This window comes from Anguilla anguilla, chromosome 8 (assembly GCF_013347855.1).
Source record: "Anguilla anguilla isolate fAngAng1 chromosome 8, fAngAng1.pri, whole genome shotgun sequence".
In the NCBI taxonomy this organism is placed as follows: Eukaryota; Metazoa; Chordata; class Actinopteri; order Anguilliformes; family Anguillidae; genus Anguilla; species Anguilla anguilla.
The window spans coordinates 10,993,572-11,018,416 of NC_049208.1; the positions used below are offsets into that span (position 1 = coordinate 10,993,572).

General features: G+C 44.9%; 2 protein-coding genes across 4 annotated transcripts in view; both read left to right on the plus strand.

The window, feature by feature from the left end:
- Positions 1-12,239, plus strand: part of dspa (desmoplakin a) — a 25,597-nt gene extending 13,358 nt beyond the window's left edge. Inside the window, exons 14-24 of one of the 2 annotated variants that reach the window (XM_035429709.1) lie at positions 432-618; positions 907-1,259; positions 1,517-1,695; positions 2,287-2,425; positions 2,794-2,987; positions 3,748-3,910; positions 4,291-4,374; positions 4,749-4,856; positions 5,273-5,371; positions 5,962-7,788; positions 8,756-12,239. In XM_035429709.1, the coding sequence (XP_035285600.1) occupies positions 432-618; positions 907-1,259; positions 1,517-1,695; positions 2,287-2,425; positions 2,794-2,987; positions 3,748-3,910; positions 4,291-4,374; positions 4,749-4,856; positions 5,273-5,371; positions 5,962-7,788; positions 8,756-11,320 (5,898 nt within the window). In that variant the 3' untranslated portion in view covers positions 11,321-12,239. The remainder of the gene's footprint in view (positions 1-431; positions 619-906; positions 1,260-1,516; positions 1,696-2,286; positions 2,426-2,793; positions 2,988-3,747; positions 3,911-4,290; positions 4,375-4,748; positions 4,857-5,272; positions 5,372-5,961; positions 7,789-8,755) is intronic. The other variant, XM_035429710.1, reaches the window with a different exon arrangement.
- Positions 12,240-14,482: 2,243 nt separating this feature from the next.
- The window catches only part of si:ch211-191a24.3 (tensin-3), a 43,518-nt gene continuing 33,155 nt past the window's right edge, over positions 14,483-24,845 (plus strand). Inside the window, exon 1 of one of the 2 annotated variants that reach the window (XM_035430993.1) lies at positions 14,483-14,721. The gene's annotated coding sequence lies outside the window, so the exon portion shown is untranslated. The remainder of the gene's footprint in view (positions 14,722-24,845) is intronic. The other variant, XM_035430992.1, reaches the window with a different exon arrangement.

Sequence of the window (24,845 nt, forward strand, 5' to 3'; positions counted from 1 at the left end):
ATAAATATTTTTATCAGTTTTATTTCATATTCAATAATGTTACTACTACTAGCTAATGTTACCATGTGTCGAGTAGTTACTGTAGCTTTCCAGATGTACTGTTTGTTTATTTTATGTAGCCAAGTAGGCTAACAAAGAGCCTTACATAAAAGCATGTCTAGCTCGGTTTATGGAGTTTAACGGTAAATAAGATAAGATGTTTATTAACTTTTGTGGAAAATAAATTAAAATGACTAGAATGGTCTGTGGTGTACTCCAGTGTATCTGAGTTTAGACCAAAAATAGTGGTGAGAGTTTGAACTAAGGTGAGGTGTTGTCGTATTTGTTCTGGGCGTGTCTCCTGCTGGTTGTCGGCTTTGCGTCTTTAGTGACGCTGCGCTTACGTGGAGTGCGACAACCTCAACGTATTTTTTTTTGTTCTCGATCTGCAGCTGGCCAAAATGCGGCCGGACGAGTACCGCAAAATCCTCAAGAGCCTGGAGACGCGCTACCAGGAGTTCATGCGCAGCTGCGTGGGCTCGGAGATGTTCGCCGACGAGGATAAGGTGCAGATGGAGCGCCAGTACACGGGCGCTCAGGACCACTACGACAAGCTGGTGGTGCAGCTGCCCACTTACAGTGAGTCTGCTTCCAATGGTCTGCTCTGCACGTGGGGGGGGGGGTGGGGGGGGGGGGATTTATATCCTTTCGTTTAGCTTTCAGGTGCACACGTAATGCAAATAATACATTACATGCTCCGTGCGTCTGCACCTTAAAAAGAGTACATGAGAGTAACATTAAATGTCTCTAAAAACCTTGAAGTAATGAAATCTTATCACATGTACTACTTGGTTTAGTTACTTGGTTCAGTCACTTACCATTGTAGTAGGTGAAAGGAGCCCTAAGCACTGTGTTGGCAATCCACAGATTCAGCCGGGCAACAAGTTCAGGTGGAGACCATCCAGAGGCCTACCCAGACAGTGTTGGTCAGCACCCAGCCTCCGAGGCCAGTGAGCTCTGTCCTCATCTCTTCCAAGACCACCACCACCAACGTTTCCCAGAGTCCAACGTCTCCCCCCCCAAACAAGGGCTCCTCCACTCCAGTTCCGAGTCCCACCCCGAGCTCCTCCCAGAGTCTCCAGAGTCTGACCCTGCTGTCCGAGCTCCACGCCCTCAGGCAGAAGCTGGAGTTGGCCGAGTCTGGCCTGACACAGCACATCCACGTGCCCCTGGGGGAGAACAGTGTCCATGAGTGTTCCCAGCGCATGCTGAGCCTGGAGGTATGGTGTTGCGCCCGGCCCTACCCACTGATGGGAGGAGCCTATCCATCAAGATCGCTCTCATCACTGGGATGGGCCTGCCTCTCAAGCCACACATACTGCTAGCCACTAGTCTGTTAACTATCCTTTGCTGTGGTTAATGGTGCATGTATTTTGTTCAGTTAGCCGACCAGGATCAGAGTGTCTGCTGCATATATGTAGTCTGATATGGGATATTTTTTAATTCAGTGTTTGTTTTCATGGACTGTAAATTACAGCAAATCCACCAGAATATAGACTCAATCCGCGACGAGCACGTGAGGCTGAGGGAGAAGATTCTGATCCAGCTGGAGGGGATGAAGGACATGGACAAGGCCAAATTCCTGCGCACTGAGCTCAACCTCATCAACCAGAAGATAGGGAGTCTGGAGGGATTTTCCACCAACTACATACAGAGGTGGGGGCAGTGGCAGTGCTTTTCTTCCAATGTTAGAGCCACCAATTTAGAGACAACCCCTCAGGCGTGTTTCCCAATGGCAGTGGCTACGTGAAATGGAAAGAGGGCCAGGAGCCAATCAAGGAAAAAAAAAATGTTTGAGATGTTGTGGGTGTATGTGCTTGCGTGTGGTGTGTGTGGTTTTCGGGGAGGGGTTGTCATGCTGTACCTTCTATACTAATATGTAATGATGCGTAATGTGTTGTGAAATATGCTGTATTGTAAAGCATGATAGTTTCTAGCACCTATGCATTTAGCTACATTGCAATCATGTAGCTGATGCTCTTACTTGGAGTGGCTTATACAATATAGTTGAAACATAAGTGAATTTGCCTGGTTACGTAATTTGGGCAATAGGTATATGTAGTTTATAGCTAATCAACACTTGGCTATGTCTGTATTCTCTTAAACTTAAATGTCTGCTTTCAATTTTGAATCTAATATTTTACCGTGTCCTGGTCAGGATTTTTACTTGTTTGAGAAAGTTGTGACTGCGTATGTGTGTGGAGTTGCTAGCCGTGTGTCTGAGCCTCTGGCTCCCCCTTTCTGCAGGCTGAAGTCACTGCAGGCTCTGCAGCAAAGCTTGTTGCAGGCAGAGGACATCATCAAGGTGCATGAGGCCCGCCTGACCGAGAAAGAGACCTCCTCTTTGGAGCCGAGGGAACTGGAGGATTATCGGGCCGTGCTGAAGGTAGCTAGCTAGCCTTTCGTTCATTTATTTAGCCTAGAAACTGCAAGACGTGGTCAACTCAACCTCTCCATGCATGTTTCTGTGCTCCCAAGAGTCCACAATTCATAAGATTTCATACCTTTATGTTGTCTGCTGCTAGCTTCCGCAGAACATAATGTTAGCATATGACTAACTGAATAAGCTGAGTGGTTGGTATACATTGCTATGGTAATAATGATGATGATCATCATAGTAGTGGTGATGATGGTGAGGATTTTAATGATATTGATGAAGATGACAAGGCTCGATATTACCGCTCATCGCCGGCAGGGTCCGGTGTCTCCTGTGCTTCTGGAACTTTCTTAAGTGCCACGTTCCTTTCTGTGCAGAGAATGAAGCAGGATCTGGACCAGAAGAGGGACGTCCTGAAGAAGCTGGAAATGGAGCTTGGCAACACTGAGCACTGGAACAACCAGATCAGCCAGTCCTTCCACAAGTGTGACGTGGACCTGTCCCGGTACCGGGAGCAGGTCACCCAGATGATCGACCGGTGGCGTCGCATGCAGACCCAGATCGACACCAGGTCAGAGAGACGCTCAGCGGCTACATCACATTACATCACATTACAGACGCTCTTATACTTAGCAGACGCTCTTATCCAGAGCGACTTCCATAGCTTTTATACATAGCATTTACACTGCATCCATTTATACAGCCGGATATATACTGACTCAATGTAGGTTAAGTACCTTGCTCAAGGGTACAATGGCAGTGTCCCACATCCTACCCGGGAATCAAACCTGTGACCTTTAGCTTACCCATTATACTACACCTGCCTCCCTGTCCCAAGATCATACTGAGTTTATATCTCCCTTATCCCATATACTGGACATTAGATTTCCCTCATATCGCATACAGAGATCATGGCCTGTGTGCAAACAACATTTGAATTTGATATTGAAAGTAAATGCAACAGTTACATTTTTTTTACTGATCACATACTCTCTCTAAATCGCTTGCATCTATGTTATAAGTGCACTCATCAGAATGCCATATGCAAGTCCATGTTCCAGGATTGTTGTTTTATGGACAAAAATACTGATATGGTCACATTGTGGCCATGTTCCATGAGATATGGGACTATGTTCCATGTTTATAATTTCATGAGTAAAAAGACCATTGCGGTCGTGCTCCTCAGGATACAGGACCATGTTCCAGGGTAATAGTTTCCTGAGTGAAAGACCAGTGCGGTCACATTGCGGTCATGTTCCTCAGGATATGGGACCATGTTCCAGGGTTAGAGTAAACCATCATTGTGTTCACACTGTGCTTGCGTTCTTCAGAATGTGGGACCTGGAGAAGCAGCAGCAGCAGCTGAAAAATTACAAGCAGACCAGCTCTCAGGTCAACAGCTGGATCGGCGATGTCCAACAGAGGCAGGACTCCCTGCTGTCCAAAAAGTTCAACGACCTCAAAACCCTCACTGAGCACCTCAACCAACAGAAGGTACCGGCACAGCACCTCTCTCCACGTGGAAAAAGTCAGAAAACTTCCCACCGTTCCAAGGGGGCAAATGAGTGCTCTCTGCATATGTCCTTTTGCTTAACATTTTTTATTTAAAGCAGAATATGGTGAGAAATCAGTATTGAGTTAACCCCCTGAAACTGTCAGGTGTAGCAAGCACACACCCAAATCAACAGCCCTTTGAATGTTTGCAATGTGTAGCCGTCCACTTTCACTGGGTTTTAATAAATTCTGACAATATCTCACTGGATACCGTTTAAATGGGCACCATACAGTGTAATCTCCATTATATACATTGTTTGGGGAAAGTATATATTTGTGCCTAACTTTGTGTGTGTGTGTGTATGTGTGTCGATCTGCAGATGCTCTACTCTGAAATCAAAGGAAAGAAGGACAAAGTTGACGATGTCGTGAGGGATGCACACACCTGCGCATCCTCAATCGCGGTGAGGGTTTAACTGCACAAACCGTTCATCTGTGGCACTGAAACAACTCTTAAACCCTCTTACCAGGGCACCACACTGATCACTGTCACTGAGAATGCCTTTAAATACTCTTAGCTGGGGAACGCACTGATCACTGTTCCATGTTGATGAATCATGTTAAAAATAAATAATATAAATAAATAATAATAATAGTAGAATTAATGTTCACTGTGCAACGTTATGCGCAGAGGTATGCACAGTATATACTACACAGTTGTGTTAAAAGTTATAAATCAAACCATTTGTGTTCAGATGTGATGAGTTATGAATTCTGGGATTTGTAGTTTGCAGTATTAGTATATGTGACTGACAGGTCACGCCGGTGTGTCTTGCAGGACTACGAGGTGGAGCTGGCCTCATACAGCGCAGGCCTGGAGACACTGCTCAACATACCCATCAAGAGAACCATGCTGCAGTCTCCAACAGCCATTGTCAGGGAAGAGGTAAGCAGAGATGTGCATGGGTGGCAGAGGGTGAATTCTATCACTGTTTACACTTCCTGTACCATTCCCCAAGGCTCCAGAATTCCAGCAGTTTCCTTTCCACTATATTACTTTGCCCCATATTTATTGGAGGATGTAGAACCTTCTGTTTATTTATGCTTCTTTGTGCATCTTTGTTTGCTTAGACGAGTGTGTATGTGTGTGGGTGTGTGTGTGTATGTGTGCATGTGTGTCTGTATGTGTGTCTGTGTTTGTGCAACATATGTATTCTGATATTTATGTACATATTTTTGTCTAATATGTCAAAAAATATACAAGCCATTAATATCCATCTGCCACTATTGCCATTGGTCACCAATGTGCCCAGTGTGGAGTCATAGGTTTGTGTAATGAGAGACCTGCTGTCCTTCCCCCAGGCTATTGACATCCAGTCCAGGTACATCGAGCTCTTCACCCGTTCTGGTGACTACTACAAGTTCCTGGGAGATTTGCAGAAGAATATGGAGGAGCTGAAGGTACACCACTGTACAGAGTGGGCTCAGAGAGTAAATTGGTACAGGGGCAGTGCTCTGGGTAGTGGGCAGGTTAATCCAGAAAGGATGAACTGTGTAAACTTCTGTTTGTGGCCATTTTCTTGATATAAATTTAATTGTGCGAAGCCCATATTTTATTATATGATAAAATACATATACATTTCTAATTTATAATAAATGTTGCATGTGCAACATAAATGAATGCTGAATGTCAGTATAAAAACATTGTATTACATTTGTTTCTAATCCATAGGTTTAGGTTTTCATTCATTATTGATATCTGATGGATAACCTTACCTCGCTATTACTACTTCAAAGTGCATGATGTTAATATAAGTGAATCTGAATGGTTAAATTAATACGTGCACATCCAGTTATATTTTGCTTCATTTCACCAGAACATCATGTATATATTTATAAACATTTAGCAATCCAATCACTTAAAATTTGACACGACAGTCGTGAAATATGCATTACAAGATGCTAGTTTTGATGGTCGTTTGTGCTGTCACACCTGTGTTGTGTTGTATTGTGCTGGGTCTCACGGAAAGCCTCAATTTCTAATCACGCAGATGAGTAACACCAGAATTGAGCTTTTGGAAGAAGAGTTGAGGCGCTTGAAGGAGGAAGCTCAGGATCGGGCCCAGAAGAACCGGTCACTGGAAGACTCCCTCTCTCGATACCAGCTGGAGCTCTCCCAATCCAAGGACCAACTCCTATCCATGGAGGAGGTCAAACGGACCCAGGCCTTACAGTGCAGCGCCGCCAAAGATAACCTAGACAGCACCTACAGCCAGGTGAAGGACCTGGACGACAAGGTGACGCGCCTCACCTATGCGCTCGACGAGGAGAAGAGGAAGCGTCGGCTGGCGGAGGAGAGGTACACCAACCAGCAGGACGAGTACGACCTCATTGTCCGCAAGAGGCAGAAGGAGCTGGACGATGTCAGCCGCTCCAAGCTGGAGATCGAGAAGACTATCAAGGAAAAGGAGCGAGAGATCGAGAGGCTGCGGATGCAACTGGAGGACGAGGAGGCTCGGAGGCGAACTTCTGAGTCTGAGCTATCAAAGGTAAGGAATCAGTATAGCCAGGAGATAAATAACATTAAGCAGACGTACGAGTCAGAGATCCATGTCACCAAGGTCAACATCCAGAAGCTGTCCCAGAAGAAGGATGAGGACTCGGTCGGCCTGAGGATGGAGTATGAGAGGCTATTAAAGGAGAAATCGGAACTGGAGGAGGAACTGAGAAAGATCAGGCTGTCCCTAAGCCAGGCAGAGGAGATGAGGAGGAAGGCGGAGGAGGAAGTGCGCGAACGAAAGACTGTAGGGACGGAGGAGGGGAGGAAGAGGAGGGAGCTGGAGATCCAGATTGAGACCTTCATCAGGCAAAGGGAGGAGAGTGAACTGTGGCTGAAGGAGGCACAGGGGAATGCTTCCAAGGCGACGCAGGAGAAGGACAAGGAGATCACCCGGCTGATGCAGGAGGTGGAGGAGGAGAGGCGTAGGAGGAGGGCCCTGGAGACGGAGAACGGCGGCCTCCGGAATGTCCAGGCAGAACTCCAGGCCAAGCACACTTCCTCCATGGAAGTCGTCAGCAGGATAAAGGCATCAGAGGAGGAGATGGGTCAGGTCAAGGTGGAGCTGGAGAGGGAAAAGGCCGACAGAGCTAAGTGTGAGCAGCACATCTCCAGGCTGGAGATACGAATCAAGGACCTGCAGCGGCAAACCGGCGAGCTGGAGGCCGAGGCTCAACGGCAGAGGGAGGCGGCCCAGAGCGAGGCCGCCCGGAGGAAGAAGGTGGAGACCGATCTGGAGAGATCCACCCTGGTCTGTAAGGAACACATCACCACCATCACCCTACTGAAAAAAGAGAAGGAAGATGTGTCCAGCACCGGTCAGCAGGCCAAGCAGGAACTGCGGAGCCTCCATGAGAGCCTTGACAAGACCATGAGGGACTACAAAGCCGCTACAGAGAAGCTGGACAAGCTGACTGCCGAGCTGAAGGCCCTGCACCAGCAGCTGAACCAGGAGCAGGCGCGGGTCCGAGAGGCCAATCTCCGCAACGAGACGCTTTACAAGACCATTGAGGAGAAGAGCAAGGTGCTGAACGACAACAGCAGCGAGATCCAGAAGCTCCAGGCCATGACGCAGTCCCTGACTAAGGAACGACTCAGGCTGGAGGAGGAGCTGCGGGTCCTCAGGCAGGAGAGGGATGAGCTGAAGAAGGGGAAGGAGAGTATTGACAGCCAGACCTCCACCCACATATCCTCCCTCGAGGTGCAGCTACAGACCAGCAGCAAGAAAGCACTGGAGTTCCAGAGCCTCATTAACGACCTGTCCAGGGAAAGGGACAAGTTGAGAGCGGAAATCGAAAAAATCCGAAAGCAAGCGGCTGAGGTATTATTTAATTAGAGATTTTTTTTTTTCCAAATTAGTAGAAATCGCACAACTCCAGCTGCTTCACGCTGATCGTTCCACCTTGTGCCGCTATTGCATGCTGTAAGTGGTTTTGGTCCGCGGTTGGGTCCTAGTGGATTTTTTCCGTATTTTTTGTCTTGTCAAAAGCAGAGCACTTGCTTGATGGGAAATGCAGTCTAATCATTTGTGATCAAGATCATGTTTTAGCTATCAAGCTGTTTGTGTGCAGTTATGTCACTTGTAGCTTGCAACCTCTATGGCATTTCACCATACGACAATTTTGTGGGGGTTTATTTCGAAATCACAAGATTATTATCTCTAGGGTCTTATATTAGAAAAATGGTTATCTAAAAAAATCGTGTGATTTCAAATGAACCCTTAAGATTATTTGTAGAATGTTATCATATGAACCCTGGAATGGCAAACAGAAATTATTGCTTCATAAGTACTTTGATGAGCTGCCATATAGGACACTGTTTGTTTGTTTAATTGTCTTTTATATGGTACTTCTGCCTGTTTGTGCTGGAAGAATGTGCATGAGTGTTGTCCGTGCAATTCTAGCAGTAAGTCAATGCAAAGTAGATAAACGCAGGCATGTCCGCATTTGTACTGCATGAATGAATTGGTAATTTGAATACATTGCAATTACCTTCATTTAATTAAATCAATGCCAATATGACATGTTATAAATTCAGAGGGTTCTATCTGATATTTCTTTAAATACGTTTTTATTACAATAGTTTTTTGCCAACAGTTGAATCATCTGAAATTATTTCTAAAAACATATCAATGCTGCAATTAAAAGAATGGCATTATAGACATCAGTAGAACCATATAACCCATAGCCCTTAAAATGTATAAAATGTGAATCTTGGTCAACTTCAGTTGATTTAAACATATATTTGCTAGCTAATTTTCATTCTCATGATTCTTTTCTAATTCACAGTCATCAGGTCTTATGCATGAGTCCCAGACACGCTACAAGGACCTCCTGCAGGAGAAGGAAACCCTCCTCCTCAGGATCAAGACGGTGGAGCAAGAAAAGGGGCGGGCACAGAAGAACGAAGATGAGCTGTCCCGCATCCGGTTGTCCCTGGAGTCAGAGATGCGGCAGAAGCAGCATCTGCAGGATGAGCTTGACCAGCTCCGGAAGGACTTCAATTACTGGAAGAGCCAATATGAGCTGAAGGACGGGCTCCTCCGCCAGTGTGACACTGACAAAGGCAAGGCAGAGCGGGAACTCTCCTCCCTCAGGAGCGAGATCGAGAGGTTAGCGGCCGAACTGAGGGCCGTGGAGGAACGGTACAAGGGCCGGCTGCAGAGCTCCGAACGGGAGGTGTCTGAGCTGACCCGGATCAGAGAGGACCTGGAGAGGCAGCTCCAGCAGCTCCGGATGCGCCTGGTAGAATTGGAAAGCAGAACAGTGGTTGACCATTCTGCGACCATTACCTCGGCCGTCCCTAGCAAGTCTGTCAGTAACACAACTACCACTACCACGACTGTCACTACTAAAAAGACCTCAGGGAAAGATATGAAGGTGCCAGGGATCCGTGGCGAGGTCACAATCACTGAACTGGTAGAATCCAACCTCCTGGATGATTCAGATGTCAGGAAAATTGAAGAGGGCCTGCTCACGAGCGAGGACATTGAGAACAAGCTAAAGACATATCTGCATGGGTCAGACTGCATCGCGGGAATCTTTGATGAGAAGAAGAACAGGACCCTTCCCATCTACCAGGCCATGAAGGAGGGTCTTCTTCGCCCAGGCACCACCTTAGAGCTTCTGGAGGCACAGGCCGCCTCCGGCTTCATGATTGACCCCATTAACAACCTATTACTGACTGTGGAGGAAGCATGGAAGAGGAACCTTATTGGTCGGGAGTTCAAGGCCAAGCTGATGTCAGCTGAGAGGGCTGTTACAGGTTACAATGACCCACGCACAGGCAAAATCATCTCCCTCTTCCAAGCTATGGAGAAAGGCATCATCGAGAAAGGGCATGGAATCCGCCTGCTTGAGGCCCAGATTGCCAGCGGCGGTATCATTGACCCCAAAGAGAGCCACCGCATTGATGTGGATGTAGCCTACCGCCGGGGATACTTTGACGAAGAGATGAACGAAATCCTGTCCTATGAAGGGGATGACACAAAGGGCTTCTTTGACCCCAATACTGAGGAGAACCTCACTTACCTGCAGCTGAAGGAGAGGTGCATCACTGATGAGAAGACAGGCCTGGTTCTGCTTCCGCTTTGGGACAAGTCAAAGTCTCGGCAACAGGGGAAGTCCTCGCAGAAGAACACACTTCGCAAGCGCAGGGTGGTGATTGTTGACCCAGACACACAGAAAGAGATGACAGTGCGCGAGGCCTACCACCGGGAGCTTATTGACTACGATACTTTCCTGGAGCTGTCAGAGCAAGAGTGTGAGTGGGAAGAGATCACCATCACAGCACCCGATGGCTCCACCCGCCTGGTGGTGGTGGATCGAAAGACTGGCAAGCAGTACGACATCCAGGACTACCTGGACAGGGGCCTTCTTAGTCAGAAATCTGTGGATCAGTACCGCTCTGGGGCGCTCACCCTCACAGAGTTCGCTGACCAGATCCTCAACAAGAGCAACATGGAGCTGTCTATAACGTCCACTAGTGCAGAGGATGTGGCCACATGCAGTAGCCCCACACAGCTTAGGCCCTCCTCCCCCACTGCCCGAAAACGCTTCTCCAGCATCTCCATAACCCTCTCTCCAGCATCAGAGATCCTGGATGACCTGAGTCCCATTGCTGCTATCTTTGACACAGAGACTGTTGAGAAGATCACCATCCCAGAGGCCCATCGCCGTGGGATTGTGGACACCATCACAGCACAGCGTCTTCTGGAGGCCCAGGCCTGCACGGGGGGCATCATCAACCCCGGCAATGGCCAGAGGCTCACGCTGCAGGATGCGGTCCACCAAGGTATCATCGACGAAGACATGGCCGCCAAGCTGAAGCCTGCTCAGAAGGCCTTCCAGGGCTTTGAGGATGTGAAGACCAAAAGGAAGATGTCTGCAGCTGAGGCCATGAAGGAGAAGTGGCTGCCCCATGAAGCTGGTCAGAGGTTCCTGGAGTTCCAGTACCTTACTGGAGGCCTGATTGAACCTGGGACTGGCCAGAAGGTGTCCATTGAGGAGGCCATCAAGAGAAACTGGCTGGAAGGGAGGGAGGCACGCAAGCTCCAAGACACGCGGCTCTATATCAAGAACCTGACCTGTCCAAAGACCAAGCTGAAGATCTCCTACAAGGAAGCCTTGGACAACTGCATGGTTGAGGAGAACAACGGGATGAAGATGATCCAAGCCACCTCCATCTCCTCCAAGGGTATCAGTAGCCCGTACAACGTGCGCTCCAACTCCGGGTCCCGCTCCGGTTCTCGAGCCGGATCCAGAACCGGGTCCCGCAGGGGCAGCGTGGACCTTACAACCTCCAGCGCCTTCAGCTTTTCCTCCAGCAGCTTCAGCAGCAGTGCCTTTTCTTAAAATCTCCTTAAGAATGGGTTTTTGAGGATGACCCATACCATGGGCGTGTTGTCTTTGTGTCCACATTGAGAAACTGGTGCACTGAAACTAGGGGTGGAAGGCAGGTGGGGGGGTGTTTGGGACACATGATTCCACAATATTTAGTTATGCCTAGTTGCAAACTGGTATCATTTAGTAATAAGTCTAAAAATGCTTACTTTGATTTAGCTCAGCATATACCCAGCTTCTGACGTTAATGCATTTAATGTGTCGATGCTTTTTTTTTTTCACTTGGGGTGATGAGGAATATGGAAATATGATTGAAATGTTTGGCGTAGCAGTTTGAATGTGTTTTAAGCTTTTTATGAAAAGAAATGAGAAGGTGGGGAACCATGTGGCACAGTCCGTAGGTTGGTTGATTGTCAATCTGTACACTAATTCCCTGTGCAGCCGGGGGTTCGATTCCCCACCCTGGCACTTTCTGCACTGTGTTCCCATTTTTATCTGTTACTCTCTCTGCATTCTCCCTGTCTTAAAAGGGAAAAATATATAAGGAGGAAAGGAGGATGCACTGCCTACTCTCCTTTTTTAAAACAAAAAAGAAATGAAAATGCACATGAGAATTGAGCACACTTTCTGTATTTTAAGCACCTTTGGATCATTATAACATAATACTACTTAAGTCTTGACACTTGTCTTTATTCTGTTTGTTAATGTTTTTTTTTAACAGTTAGTGCCTTTTCTATGGAGCTGCACACTCTAAAAACAATACTTTTACACAATAAACGTTTCAGTTTCCTATAAGTAGCCATAGAAATAACCAAACACATTACCGCAAATGCACTTCTGACTTCTAGGCGTAATTTTTCCATAATGGAACGTGCTTTTGTATGTATTTCTAAAAAAAATAATAAAAGAAATAAATGTTTTAAAACACTGAGTGCAGTGCATCATTCATGTTTATTTGGTCTCATTCATTTCTCGATCCAAATTATCCACCCTGCTTTAACAGGTGTTAAAGTAAACACCTCCCATTCCATTGGCAAAGGCCTTAGTTTCTGATGGATAAGTTTTAATTTAGGGTGTCAAACTCAAGTCCTAGAGGGTAACAGTATCTGCAGGTATTTCTGGGTTCTATCAATCACCCACCTATTAAGGCCCAATTAAGACCTTGGAAACAAATTAGGTGGATTGTAGCCAATCATTGACTGATGAAGTGAAATTAATCACTGCTGCCAAAGAACGTTAAAGTCCAGCAGACAATGCAACCCACCAGGACTGGGCTTAGACCTTTATACTTTTGGTCGATTTTCTGCTGAACAGTTTGCACAGAGGTAGAAAAAAAGAAAGTATATTACAAAATGAATGCTAATGCCAATACATAATGCATCGTCCCTCAAAAGTTTTGTTTCTTTTTTTTTGTTTGCTGTTTGGCGTAGACCTGTGAAAAGAGAATTAACATGATACATTATACAACTGTATATGCCATAGTCTACCAATAGATGGCAATAGAGCTACTTATTGAAGAATTGCTATTCTCCATTTTCATCTATTCACTGTAAATGTAAAATTGAATAAAGAAACAGAATTTCTGAGAATTTCTCTTTTTGAGGAGCGCAAAATACCTAAACGCTGAACAGTAAACTTTCTGCAAGAGAGATACTGCATGATCGACCATAACTATGAAGAACTGTGGCACACAATGCTAAATAATTGCACAACTAGACTGTACGTTACACAGTAACTATGCGCAACTGCAATGTCTGATACACAAAAACCACAAAACAATACTGCACGATACACAATAACTATGAACACCTATAATGGCTGATACACAATAATAGTGCACAACTGCAATGTATGATACACAACAACTGCACAACAACACCGCACGATACACAACAACTATGAACAGCTTCAGTGTATGATATGCAATAGTTATGCACACCTGCAATATACAATAAGTATGCACAGCTTTACCATACAATACACAATAAATATCCGCAACTACAATGTATGATACACAAAACCTGCAAAACTGCAATGAGTGATACTCAATAATTATGCATAACTGTAATGATACACAATAATTATGCACACTGTGATGACCACTCATCTTGTCAACAACCCTAATCTTGTTCAGAAAAAAAAATGTGTGTGGTTTGGCTCCCACACTAGAATGACTTCACAAAACATAGCCTAAATCTTTTATAAAAGAACAGTTCATTGTGTGGCAAAGAAACGAGGTAAATGACGTACATCAAGTACGTATTGTCTGAATTCATCCTTATATGAACACATGATTGATTTTATTCCTTCAACATTGTTTTATATTTGCTTGCATTTGGCATGGTTAATTAATACATTGACACCACATTTCCAGGAGAATCCATCACTGTAGTATTTATTTGAAATATCATTCTTTAGAAGTGGTGAATACGCAGATGAAGGGGATTGTCAGATTTAGCCATAGACAATGTGTCAGATGTAAAATATGAAAGGTGCAGTCATAGACACACAAACTAGCGGGTAAACATGACAGAGTGCAATGTCATGAGGTCTAACACACCCACCCTGTGTTACGAATGCAGTTGATTCAACAGGAAAGACATCAAAAAATCTGTTATATATATATATATATATATATATATATAATACATACTTATTCTGTATATATTCGTATTATAGAAAACTATATTAAACATATAATAAAAAATATATTTTTTATACTATATTTTTGAAATTCAACAGCCAGACAGTTGTCATGGCCCAACAGAAAAGGACAGTCACTTCACTTGGTAATGACACAGGTTTTTTTTAAAAAAAAGGATGTCCTGCCCTGATTCACAGTTAATACAGCCCCCCTGAAGAATACTTCACTAATGCCCCAGTGTGAGGTGGGAAGAGGGAGAGAGAGAGCGAGAGAGAGAGGGAGAGAGAGAGAGAGAGTGGGGGGGAGGGATCAGGGAACACTGTGGCAGCACAGTGGGAGTAACTGTCGCCATGGCAGCGGGCCTGTCTCAGGAAGTTGTACAGGGTTGAATGGGGGATGGGGGTTGGGGGGGGGGGGGGTGGTGTGATGGGAGGGGAGAGGGTTGAGCTCCAGTTCAGAAACAGCACAGAGGGCTTCCTCTTCAGCTGCAATCACAGAGGGTGCTGGGAGAGAGAGAGAGAGAGAGAGAAAGAGAGAGAGTGGGACGCGTACGCACACGGTCACACCGACTGCCAGGAGTCCAGCTTCTCAGCCCCCTCCCCTACCCCAAAACAACTACCCCCCACCCCCTACCCCTGCAAAGATGATCCAGATCTCTCGGTGAGGAGTCCCAGCCGCAGCTCGTCTGTTTGGCCCTTCTCTGTGGCTTCTTTGTGCTCCGCTTCGCGAGGGATTAAAAGGCTCCCTGGAATGCTGAACGCTGTGAAAGGTAAGGGATTGGGGCTCCCGAGGCTGTTAACTCTTGGGGGGGGGGGGGTGTTGGAAATGAGGGGCTGTTGGGACAGGGTGGCTAGAACCACGCGCAATGCACTGTGTTCACAGTTTAGCTTCCTCCACGCTTTCATTCAGATTGCTAAAAACGTAGTTTAGACCAGTTAGTTAACTTCAGGGATACAGACTTGTCCGCTGCACTCTCTCTTAATTCTCTTTTTTTCACTCTTTCTCGTTCTCTCTGTTTCATTCTTTTTTCCTTTATGTCATCCTCTCTAATTACAGGATCTGAAATGTGGAATATTCAATATGAATATTAAGTGGAAATGTTTAAACCAGTGGTTAGAAAGCAGTGTCTTATCAATGGTGACTGGTTGGTTTCTGTGGCTGATTGAGACTGTAAGATTAAGGACATTTGAGGCTTGTTAGATAGAAGCTTGATGGGGTTAAGGGGTTTCCCCTGATTACTTTGGGAAGCTTTGATGAAATTCAATAAACAGCAGCCGCCATCATCTCACCACAACACCCCCCCCACACACACACACACACATACACACGCGGACGTTCATGCACACTTTCACACACACACACACACACACACACTAACACAAACACACATACACAGACACTTTGGTACATTTTTTTTGCCTTGATGTGTGGTAAAAGTGTGATTCTGGCCTAGAAATGAGACGTTTGCCTCGCAGTGTTTGCTAAATGGCGACCGCCAGCCAGCGTACCGTAGGTGTGAGTCGGGGCAAGCCTAAATCCGCTCCGCGCTGCCGTGCGGGGAAAACAGGAGCGTGGAATTCCCCATGAGGAGGGAATGAACGTTAGACACTGCTACGATGGAGTCCTATCATAGCCCCTGAGAGAGACATGCTGAGAGAGAGGGAGAAAGAGAGAGAGAGAGAGAGAGAGAGAAAGAGCAGAGGCAGCAGCAGACATATATGTTATTCAGTAGCCTGGGGGCAGCTATGTACAGACACCTTCTGAATGACAGGCAAGCTGTCCCATTTACCTTGGCTCCATTTTCGCCCCTTGTTCACCTTTATTTGGGGATTTTATTTCTGCTCTGACAGACAGAACTTATGTGCACCCCTGGGGTTCCGCTCTGTCTGAGCAGAGGCGGGAAGTCACTGATCTACTCCTTCAAAGCCTGGTACTGTAACAACAGGCAATCAGCAGATCGCACATTTGAGACAGATTTATTTTATTTTATTTTATTTTTTTTATTTGTTCAAATGAGTCAGTGACTGTGTGCTCGTTGTGGCTCCACCCAATTTGGGGTTAGGACTGCAATGGTTTCTCAGATGAGGTTCTGTGACTGGGCAGGGACCACGTTGGGGGTAAGGGGTATGGGGGGGGGGGGGGGGGTGACAAGCTGTGAAAATATTTAAATTTTTCAGCGTTCTTCGAGCGGAGCTATCCGTCACAGATAACATGTGCAACTCATTAAAGAAGAAGCAGGAAGGGTGCCTGAGTGAGAGAGCGAAAGAGAAAGACAGAAAGAGAGAGAGAGAGATTTATCGTTGCTGAGCTTTTTTTCTTCTTCAGTATTTTATGTTATCTAATTGTTTGCTTTGGCAATAAGATAAAACGGATTGTCATGCTTATGAAGAGCATCTGAAAGCCGGAGAGGAGAGGAGACACACTTGTCTATTTATCTGTGAGCTGAGTGATAATTACATATTCCTTTTTTGGGATTCCTTTGCAGTCAGGCTCAGATCCCTTTATAGATTTGGACGGGGGGAGTGGGGGTTATGACCTCCATGCCACCCATAACAAATTTTTTTTATGAATTGTCTTTTGGAAGCGTTCATTCAACATGTGCACTTTAACAATGGCCACAAATAGCGCTGGTTTACTTTTCTTTAAAAAAAATTATGGGTTTGTTTAGTTGATAATAAAGGGACATCAAAACCTTAAAACAACCAGTAAAACCCAACTAGAAGGGACTAATTAATTTTTGTATTTTAAACAGACTTTTTAAACTCTTGTTACGCCATACCATATTAGCTTTATTATGTTGGTTTAGCGTGTGATTTTGGATGCATTTTCTAGCTTCTGTGTTTTCAGATGTCTCCGTTTGCTGTTTATTAAATTGAATGGCACCTTTTCCTTGTGACTTTGGTTGTGGTTCTGATTGAATCCAGCTTTAATTGATGGATCCTCAGCACTACTGAATCTGTCATGCAGATCCATCTCATCTGCGTATCAGTGGCATACAGCTCTTAGATGACTACTTTTCACGGGTAGTTCCTTGACCATCGTATGATAAACGGATGAGGGTGTCCTGTAAAGTGAGATCGAGCCCAGCAATCCTTTCTCATTGCATGTCTGTTTTTCCTAAACACATACGTTATATGTATGTAATCTACTGGTCATAATTAGTACTGTGTGATGCCTTCCACAAGATTTAACACTATAGTGTTGCTTCCTTCCTTTATTCAAAATGAAATTATGATGTAGAAGGCCAATTGTTTTGTTCCTTGTGTCAAATTTCATTTAATCATCAGTTTATTATATGTACACACAAGCTGGTTGTATTTCCAGTTCTCTCTCTCTCTCTCTCTCTCTCTCTCTCTCTCTCTCTCTCTCTCTCTCTCTCTCTCTCTCTCTATCTATATAGCAGACTCATATGCCCTGGTGTCGTGACTAAGAGATGTTTTCTTAAGGCCCATCTTAAGGATGTTTGACTGTACACTGCAGTGACCCATAGTGAGCAGAGCTATGAGCACGGTCTGAGTCTGACTGACACCCGGTCCTCAGAAACCTTCAGCCGTGTCTGTCCAATCACAGGCGGCGCTGACCTCGACGTAAGCGAGGCGGTGGTGTTTAAGTGGCCTGACCTTCTCGCCTCCCCATCGATCTGAGGAGACAAAGACCGGGTCTGAGTGATGAAGTGACCCACGGTCACCCTCTCACAATGTGACCAAACCAGTTTCATTTATTTGGGGGGAAAGTTTGTCGAGAGGGGCTTGGATCAGGGGGCTCATTATTATTTTTCTTTTTGTGGCCAATTAATTTCAGTTTTTTTTTCGCACTACAGAATGTGGAACATGAAAATCTAATCTATAATCTCAACCATTCATCCTTCTTTCAGTGATGAAACAATCCATGCAAACTATAGATAGTATTGAATGTTATATGAAAGTCTTTGGTCTTAAGTGTTTTATGAAAGTTTGCTGCAAACATTCTGAAGCATTCTTCATTTTACTTTCCCTTTGACCAACTTCAAATGGCAAAAGGCCTGACAGCCAATTCGACAGCTCATTCAAAGCCTGAATGAACAATCCTCACAGTTCTGCACTCGTTCTCAGTAGATCTGACTATTATTCAAGTGCCAGTTTGTTACCTGTGACTTTTTTTTTTTGAGTTCCTTTCCCTCTCTCCTCTCTGCAGAACATTAATCTCCTGATGTGTAAAGCCATTGGCTGACTAAGAAACCAATCATCAGGGCTGCTGGGTAGCTCATTCGGTTAAGGCACCACAATGTGGTACAGGGATGAGCTCCACGGTCTCAAATCGAATCAGGACTGTGCTAGTGCCGATTGTGGCTGGTAGCTGCATAGGGTGACGTTGCTTTGTACAGGGTGTGGGAGGGTTCAGTCGGTTAGGGAACTGCATTTCATTGCTATCTAACGATCTTCGTTGCTCAATCAGACGCCTGTGGACTGCATGCTAAAACCCCATACGAAAGGTCTTCCTCTTGTCTCCAGTCTACGCGAGCTTAGCTGCAGTCTGTGGTGTGAAAAGAAGCAGCTGGCGACACGTGTTTCATTTTTCCAGGGTTGTCTGCACTCTCCTGATACGGCAGTGGGGTTTCAGTGAATGTGGCTGCGGTAGTGCCACATTAAAAGAAAGAAACTGATCATCATTTCAAGATTGTGGAAAGGGGAAGTAAAAAAAAAAGCACGTCCATTTCTTCTGAAGGAGCGGACTTATTTCCTGTTACAGTCATTTATGGGAAGAGAAGCCAACTGTGAAGTCATGTGACACCACCCCTGGAGCCCTGAAAACAGCTCTGAGCTTAATCTTTCCTTTCTGGCCTCCTGAAAAAAAAGGCTCCTGGTGAACTTTCCAGAATGCTGCCTGCCCCCGTGGTTCAGGAAATACTCATTTCACGAATATCAAACTTCAAAGCTCCCTCACAGCTGGTCCGCTAGACCTGTGCTGTACATCTCAGGGTACTCCTTAACAAGATTCCTAGCCTTTGCTTTAAAAAAATAAAGAAATAAAAAAATAAAAAAATAAAAATCCTTCAGGCTTTGAAAGTTTAGTAATCTTGCATTTGTGCGTGGGGGTTTTGCGCAGTCCCTATGGCGAATGCGCAGAATGGAAGATTCCACCCTAGGTGTGAAGGAGAGGGTGTGGCCCGGGAGAGGGCGTGGCCCGGTGCGGGCGTGGCCAGGGTCGACTGGCTGGCCGCGGGACACGCTTGTGCGGAGATGAGTGATTGCGGCGCATATTTCTCCTCTGCTGACAGAGCTTCCCGGCGGGGACGAGTTGAGAACTGAAGAGTTTTGGGCCACTTTAATCTCCTGACTCAGCCCTACTGGCCTGTCGGAGCCTGTCGAATCCTTTCAACAGTCTCATTCTCCCCCCTCTTTCCTCTTTTCTTTTTCATCATTCGTTCTTTTGCTTTTCGGCTCTGGTGCTTGGGCTTTGAAGATGTCTTACAGCATTGTTTTTTAAAATATTTATTTATTGCTTTAAAAAACCAATCTCACCGTCACCAGGGAAATGCATGATTAGATGGTAGCAATGACTCCTGCTCAAACAAGATTATTTTGGCCTGCTTGCAAAAATGAGAGATTTCCGATGCAGCTGTGTATCAGTACACTGGGCTCACACACACAAGCATGCACACACACACACACACACACACACACACACACAATATTTTCTTCTACACTGATATAATTAGAAGTGAAGTGAATGAAGGAGCTCACAAATTAAATTATGTAAGCAATAAGCCTGGAGAGAGGTTTTTCTTAATTCTGAGCTCTCTGAAGATAAAGAGTTCATTGTTATGGTTTTTTTGGTCCAGCGAAACCCTTCAATGATTTGTTGGAAGTATATTGAAACTTTAATTAAGTTTACAATACTAATAGTTGGTTTGTTTGGCTAACTTGACACATGCTAATTATAAATGGACCTTCTGTGCCTTCTTGGCTATATTGCTTTTGAGAGAAATGCTGACGTTCTCCACCTTTGTAAGTTACTTAGGATAAGAGTGTACTATGTGAATGTAATGTAAAGCACAGACTGTGATTACATTTTCCACAGTTCATCGATGGCTTGTGATTCTCACTGAAACATGTCCTTTTTAATTCAGTAAATTCCAGACAGCACTGACCTCAAAGGCTGATGAATTAAACCAGACAGCTCATTCAGCCATGATGATAAAAATGGAAAGGTAAAGGATTTGTCAAAACCTGCATGACTTTGCCTGTTTTTCTTCAGCAAAGATGGAAAGGTTGTAGTCACGTTGTCAGTGACACGTGTTTTTGATTTTTGTGTAGGTTTCAATGGCAAAATATGCACTAGATAGCTGTCCCTTCTGTAGTACGTCACAGTTGCTTTAATCAAATTTATGATATACATTATTTTGTATTTCTTGGCCTCTCATTCAGCGCACGTGGTCCAAAGTGCAGATGGTCACAAAATGCACAGCACGCTTTGCCCCCCCCCCCCCCCACACCCCGGCTTTCATCAACAGGGTACTTATGTCTTGTGTACTCGCCCATTTATATGTTTCATGTTGTTTGAACCACATGCTAAAAACTGGATTTTACTTGACGTGTAATCTGGCAATATCTGATCCTTCGTGAGATCAAGTACTGTACAGTTATTGTATAACACGTATAAAAACACTAAATGCTAAATGAGCGTTAAATATCGGCGGCCATTTTTACTGGCGACGTAAGTGATGTCAGTGTTCTAGAATTCCGTGGCAGCTCATGTATTTCTCGTCAGGTGTCAATTTTAATTGCGGCTGAGGCCAAGGGATGCCAACTACATCGTAAATTAGCTGTGGGGGTACGGAAGGACCCCGTGATATATGACTGTAAGCAGAAACAAAAGCAACACATGCCCATAAAGAATACTTTAAAAGACAGGGCACCAACTTCTGAAGAGAAACTTTGACACTCAAGTTCACCAAAAGAAGTGCTTCAGACAGATCAAATTCAGCGTTGGAGTTTATGGAAACACCTAAACCTGTTGCCGAGGTTTCACTCCGGGAAGCGATGCCTCATATGGGCGTCTGGCTCTGCGGAGGGAGGGTGTGAGGTTCCTAATCGGGACAGTCCCTGGAAGAGATTATTTGGGGTCCCACCCAAGTGCCCCCACGCCCTCCCTGGAAAGTTAAAGCTTGTGTTCACATCACTGCATCATTACTGCCTGCAGGGTTCAACAGTGTTTGACTTGCCTTTAACATGTGCCTTTGTTAAAAATACCCACATTCTGCCAGTGGCGTAAATAACAGCAAACAGAGACAGTAGCAAAACACCAAGATACTCAAAACTCAGTGGAATATTGTAACACTGCGCCAATATATACTACGAAGGGAAAAGTGACTTTGTTGTAATGATGTGCGGCTGTATATTTATCTGAGAAGACCTCTTAATTGTTGAATATGACATTCCCTTTAAATCTAAAGAAAAGTACGATATTTTGACTAAATATGTGGATGGTTTGTTCAGAAACATAAAGCTGGTAGTTCAATTACAAGAAATGCTGCACTGCCACTTTAATACTCCTTTCACACCAAAGCAAAGACACGGGCAAAACCTATGTGTGTCATTGGTGTAAATGGATGTCCAACCTGAACCTGGTCATGACCTGGGTTTTACACAGGTTCAACACAGCTTGACTTCAGTATGACAGGGGGGCACGTGTTACTTTGTGTTGGTCACTACTGTGGATATACAGTAGGCAGCAACTTATAGCCATTTTCAGGCATACATCCTGCTTTCTTCTCAATCACAAAGACAGTTGAATAGGATTGCAGACTGTGAGCAGGTATGTTAACTTTTCATTAGGGGACTGGAAAGAAACCCTATAAAAGTCTTGGATTGCCTGGCCAAACTCCAGATCGCCCACCATGATGAATCTCAAGTGTAAACAAACTTCTCTTCTTTTTAGTGAACTGCTTCCTATTGCCAAACCCGCTGTAAACAATCTTTTAAACATCCGTTTTTTAATGACATCAAAATGTGACAACGCTGTTCAGAACACTTATCACACTCCTGCTGCATCCATTCTACCGCTACTTTACACCAGGCTGACTAGCAGAGGATGGGCTCCCCCTCTGTAGCTGGGTTCCTCTTGAGATTTCTTCCCATCAGGGAGTTTTTTTCTCACCGCTACTTGAGTGGTTTTTTTTCCCACCAGGGAGTTATTTTTAACTCACTGCTTAGTTTCGTTTTTGGGGGTCCAGGTTTGGTTTTGTGCAAATTTCCTTCTGTTACTCTGTATCTGATTTGATTTGATGGTGTGCGATGATGATGTGTACGGCAGTAAGCTTCTGGAAACGGGCTTTAATTTGAAAGGGGTGACTTTGTGACCATAGCGTGGTGAGAATGGGTCAATAAACCTGTGTCAACCCCGGGTTTTGTGTCCTAAAGGGATATTAGGTGGAAAGATCCAGAACCAGTTGTCCTGGAGGTGTATCCTGACTGTGATTGACTTTCTTTTTAAAACAAAAAAACGGAGTGCAGAACTGACCCGGGACAGTAGTGTCCTGTCCCTGCGAGGGTCTGAGCCCCGGTCCAGCCAGCGGAGTGTTCCAGAAACAATAACAATCACTCACCGCTGTTTATTTATTCTGTTGCATTTCGCTGGCCGTACGCCAGACCAGCCCCACGAGGATTTGCGCCCTATTTTCTCTGCGGCGGTCATGAGACTCTCTGTCGCTTCCCTTCTTTTAAAATGAAAAAAGTTCGCGATTCCGTCCGCCGCTTGTGCTTGCCTGTTGCGACCGGCTCAAACCCGACTGCAGTGAAGTCCACAGCGAGCAGTTTAAAAGCGGTTCAGTGACCGCTCACAGCGAAATCTACGGCTGAAGGACAAATTGAGCCATGAATCTACTGTACTCCAGTGAGATCTGCTCTCTGAGACCTGAAAGCTTGGGATCTGTAAAGAAGTGGTCATACGCTTAACAGAATTACAGAGAAAGAATCCCATTTCAAGAGCTATTTAAAACAAACCCTGGCGGCTGCAACTACTTAAGAACTTACCACACAAAATTTTAAAACAATTTAAAGAACTTACAATGAAAGAATTACAATTTGATATTCTGTTTTGTAATTGTGTCTTTAAGGCAAATAAAAATATTTGTCACAAAAAAGAACTTACAATAGCAGCAAAATTTTGTGAAATTGTGATACTAAGATCAATATATGATACATATGTCTAATTTAATGTGAACTTATGTTATGGGCAATATATCAGTGCTGTGTATAAAAAGAATAAACGTTTAGTTTTTTTCTCTTTTCTTTTTTCTCATTAAAACTGAATGTATGAAGGGGTAAAAGCCATGATGCATTTCTTCAAAACTGCTTTGCCGTGTATTCAGGATGTCTCATTCCTCCCAGTTTGCCACCACTTTGAGTAGTTTTCCACCGGTGCTACCATCTGTGATTTCCCTTTTCAAATTGGTCACCATGACCCTACGCACTGAACAGAGTACAGGACTGAGCTACAGGCTAGAGTTGCAGAGGTTTGGGTTCATCGCTCCTACCCCTCCTCATGCCCCGCCCCCACCCATGAAACCCCTCCCCCTCCTGCGCCTGTGCCTCCTCTTGCAGTTCTAATTGCTGGGCGTGCTATACTCTGGCTCCAGGGCTTTCCAGAGTTTAGGAAACATTTTCCTTTTTGGCGAGCTCAGCAGAGCAGAGCAGAGAACACAGCCGACAGCTTCAGCTTACAGATCCAACCATGGCCGACGAGGGACAGGAGGGAAGCTGCTTTCCAGCAACACAGGAAGGCCAGAGCTGAGCGAGAGGACAGGGAGTCACATCTTGTGTGAGGAGTTTACGGCAGAGCCAGGAACTGCATTCCATCAAAAAAAAAAAATACTCCAGTATTTAACTGCCTACTGTGAGTTTCTTTTGAAGTCCCTTATAAAAAAAGCAATGACAGGCAATGACCTTTTACTAAGTTTAGATTTACACCATGAGCGTATTTAAAATATATGCTTTCTGTTTTCAGTTAAATTTAGATTTTAATGCAAATCTTAAACTGTAAGCCACAGTTCATTGATTTCCATTTCATGTTTGCAATGCTGAAGAAATCATCTCATAGAAAAGCTGAATGTATAAATTGCCCCAGGTTGCTGATAATTAAGATGGACTATATAAATTTTGATTTTAGTATTGAAATTTCAATTTTGTGCTATTTGTGTGTGCGTGTTTATGTATGTGTGTGCGTGTGTGTGTGCATATGAGCATACATTCCCCAATTTGGAAAGAACAGCTTCAGTTGTAATCCCCATTGCAATGGCCTTCATGGATTCAGGAAAGAAACACAGCCATGCATGCATTCTCTGGCCATTTCTGCTTATCAGTCCTGTGGACTGTGGACCACATTGCATAGATCAATGCATTTCTTCCACTGCAGTCGCAGGCAGACTGCAACAAATCAATCAACCAGAAAAGCTGGCACTGCGTGTTGAGGCAGGGAAGACCTACCGTATCCCTCCCAGGGAATACCACATTGGCCCACGGGACACTAACATGGTCAGGGTTCCGTTTCAGAGCATAAATCATACATTTCAGTGCTTTAACAGGATGTTCCTGAGACCCCATATATCAGAGGTGTCACTCTTCAGCTCTGGAGGGCTGCAGCGTCTGCTGGTTTTCGGTGTGTTCCAGCATCTTTATGACCAATTCAAGTCATTGACTGGCTGGAGTCCACACACCGTGTCTCCAAGGTCTGATTCAGCTGCGGATCGGAAGGAAACCATAAAGATCTGCAGACACTGAGGTCCTCCAGAATTGGACACTCCTGCCTTATATAACTTATTTTCATTCTCTCTTGACTTGAAAAAATCTGTGTTCTACTTATAATGCTGTTATGGTTAAAATATGTTGTTGTTTTTTGGGGATGTAATGGAAA